Here is a 3,073-nt window from a genome sequence, read left to right as displayed (position 1 = left end):
AGCTGCTGTTCAAGTCTGTCAGAGTGGATTTCTACTGTAGGATGGTGCATTTAATATTTCACCAACACTTACTTTAAGAGCATCAATAAGCTGAACTTTTTTAGCCAGCAACAACTGGCACTCCAGCTTTGGATGGATCATTTTCAGGGTGTGGCTCACAGAGTCATCATTGTTATCTGGAAGATAAATAATCAAGCAAAAGGGCAATATGAGCAATATTTAATCTATCAATATTTGAATGAAATACACACTGAAATAAAGTAACAATGCACCTACCATATGAAATGTTGAGATTGATTTTCTTCTTGGTAGCTTCTTTAGACAGGACATCACTTAGTATGGAGATGGTAGAGATGTTGTCTGACCTGAAGTGACCCTCTCCTTTGCTAAAATTAGATGCACAGAAAAAAACAGGTTAAAAAGTAAATATATAACACAAATCACCACTGAACATTTAAATGAAATGTGAAAACAATATGTAAAGCATAAACAAAACATTTCTAAAGCTCAGTTATCTCATACGTTCTACACATTTATATGCAATGCTTGTGTCTTTCTACTGTGTGCTTAGTGTTTACCAGTAGTTGGCTTCAAGCTGTGTGCCAAGGAAAGTGTTATGGAAATAAAAAGTGATGCTCTCTCCTGCTGGTGTTTTCTCAGGCACCTCTGGCAAACAGAAGACAACCCAGGAGTGGATCTCTGCAAAACTGAACTGTCCCACCAGACTGAGCCTGTTCATGGGTCTGTAAGACAGAGAGAGGTAAGAGACTGACAAAGACATTTATCATGGGTAAAAAAAACTTGAAAGATAACTTATATGGTACCACTATGGCATTACAATGAAATTAAAAAGCAGCTCTCTGAAACCTTTCATTATTAAATTAATCTTTCAACTGGTCCAGAATTTGGTGTGAGACCTTGAAAAGTTTTAGCTTCTTTAATAAAATGTTATGATTACATACCCATTTTTAGTTTAACATCATCCTGGATTAGTTGTTTTTATTATAAATATTTCTCTTTAGCCTCTAAATCCAGCCTGAATCCACCATTCCAGTAACTTAACAGTCAGAACGAATTACCATTTCATGTCACTTCAATCATTCTGAACAAATCAGTGACGTTGAAAGTGTTTGGAAACTGATTTGGGGCATCGAACTATCCAAACTTGTGTTTTGAAATGATGTGCATCTTCTTATAAAAACCCAAATTTTCATCAGACATTGAAGTCTTCACCTGTCTTGGTCTATGCTGTGTGTGCGCTGGTGGAGTGACAGTGGTTTGATCTGGTACTGGCGGACCTGGCAGGTCTTGGGTTGCAGTCTGGGGGTAACGTAGGCCTGGAGGGTGCCATATTGTCCCTCAATGGACCTCACCTATGAAAATAGTTTATTATAGATTTCCACAGTGTCACATACCGCAAATAGTTAAAGCAAGTCAACTAAAGTCAATTAAATATACAGCATCATCAGGAAGGTTTCTAATGTGATTATTGCTACAGAGGTGGGGCAATTAGTTTAATACACAGCTGAGCACTGTCTGTCCCATCAAGGCACACAATGACACAAAAGAAGGCCCACTATGACATTGCATTATAATTGCATAGAGGTTAAGAAATCCCAACTTCAGTAAGTAAAAGAAAATGTTTAGATGCACTTGTTACCTTGAGCTCAAGTCTGGTAGTGTTAGCCTGACATCTGTAGGTGGCCAGGAGGAAGTTTCCATTAGGCTGCTGCAAACCGAGATTGAGAGTGAGGCCTCCGGGAGCAGCAGCAGGTTTGAAATTTTACTGTATTTGCACATATGTACTTGTTCTGCGTAGAAAGAGTTTGCACAGCTCACCTCCGAGTCACATTCACTGAAACTGACAACAGCTGAGTTTTTATCCACATCCAGCAGATCTATGGGGACGTCGCTCTGCATAGGAGATTAATCTTTAAGTTATATTTTGCTTGTTTACATCTGCAACATTGGCTCAAGAGTATGCTTATCATATTTTTTAGGGTCTTAAAGTTCAACTGTCACCAGGGATTGTAACAGCACAGACTTATTGCTCAGTGTACCTGGAGCAGCAGATTGTCAATGGCAGTCTGCACCTCCAGGGTGAGGCTGTAGCTGGCGTCGTCCTGGCAGAGGGTGAACTTGTCATTAATGCTGAAGACGGGCACAGCAGAGACGGCTGTGCTCGACTGAGAGGTCTGCTGGTATTGCTCTCGTCCCTGCAAGACTTTGACCTGCAGCTGCTCCAGCTCCGATCTGAAACGAACCATATACTGACCTGAAGAATGGATTTGTTTTGAAGTCATTTCCTTAACTAGTGTGTATATGCAGAAAGTCAAACACATGACAGGAACAAAGACATATTGTATAATGGAAGGAAGCAGTATTTAGATGATACCTGAGTGCTTCTACTTTGGACTGGATCTCTTTACTCATCCTGACCTCGTCTCCCGGGCCGGCCTCAGCCTTCTGGGGCTCAGTGGTCAAACCAGTCACCCATCCTGGAAGAGGTAATGAAAGTTATTCAGAATATGCTGTGCATTTCAAGGTCCCTTACTACTGGGTTATAAGTAACTCATACTACATTCCAGACAGCCAGTAATTTTCTCTCAATCAAGAATGAAGTCATGCAGACAGTTTGACAGGCAGGACAACAGACACATTTTCTTCTCTGAGAGAAAATTGGGAACACTATTGTTTTGAATTTTCGTTTAAACTAACCTGTGTAAGTGGCAGTTAAGACCTCTTCATAAGACTCCTTCCCCACGCAACCACCCTGGATGGACGTCACACTCTCTGACAGTATCTGAAGGGAAGAAACCCTGGTCGTCAATGAGTGAGCGCTATGATCAGTGCATTTCATGCAATACTGAAAAAAATAATGGACTTGAAGATTAATAAAAGGCAAGGGGATGGCTATTAAAACATTTAATATGATTACTATTTAATCGATTATGTCTTTGCAAATTAAAGGATGCTGCTAATGTTCTGTAGCTGGGTCTCAGGAAAGTACTAGTCAGACATACAGGCTTGGCTTTTCTACAGTTAAGCTAAAGCAGAAGCAGGTATGCTACTA

General features: G+C 40.4%; 1 protein-coding gene across 1 annotated transcript; it reads right to left on the bottom strand.

Annotated features, from left to right (window-relative positions):
* Positions 1–18: 18 nt before the first annotated feature.
* On the bottom strand, positions 19–2,803 carry LOC111650293 (BBSome complex member BBS7-like; the record flags this gene model as incomplete). The annotated part of the gene is made up of 9 exons (XM_023400173.1): positions 19–176; positions 277–386; positions 579–743; positions 1,234–1,373; positions 1,661–1,729; positions 1,840–1,914; positions 2,061–2,253; positions 2,396–2,498; positions 2,719–2,803. Coding segments are annotated over 9 exons (1,098 nt in total), but the record flags the coding sequence as incomplete, so codon positions are not given.
* Between the last annotated feature and the right edge of the window lie 270 nt (positions 2,804–3,073).

The sequence above is a fragment of the Seriola lalandi genome, unplaced genomic scaffold, assembly GCF_002814215.2.
Source record: "Seriola lalandi dorsalis isolate HSWRI2012SDOR001 ecotype SW California unplaced genomic scaffold, Sedor1 jcf7180002052156, whole genome shotgun sequence".
NCBI classification, from domain to species: domain Eukaryota; kingdom Metazoa; phylum Chordata; class Actinopteri; order Carangiformes; family Carangidae; genus Seriola; species Seriola lalandi.
Note: the sequence above shows the minus strand (reverse complement) of the source record. Positions and strands in the feature narration are given on the sequence as shown.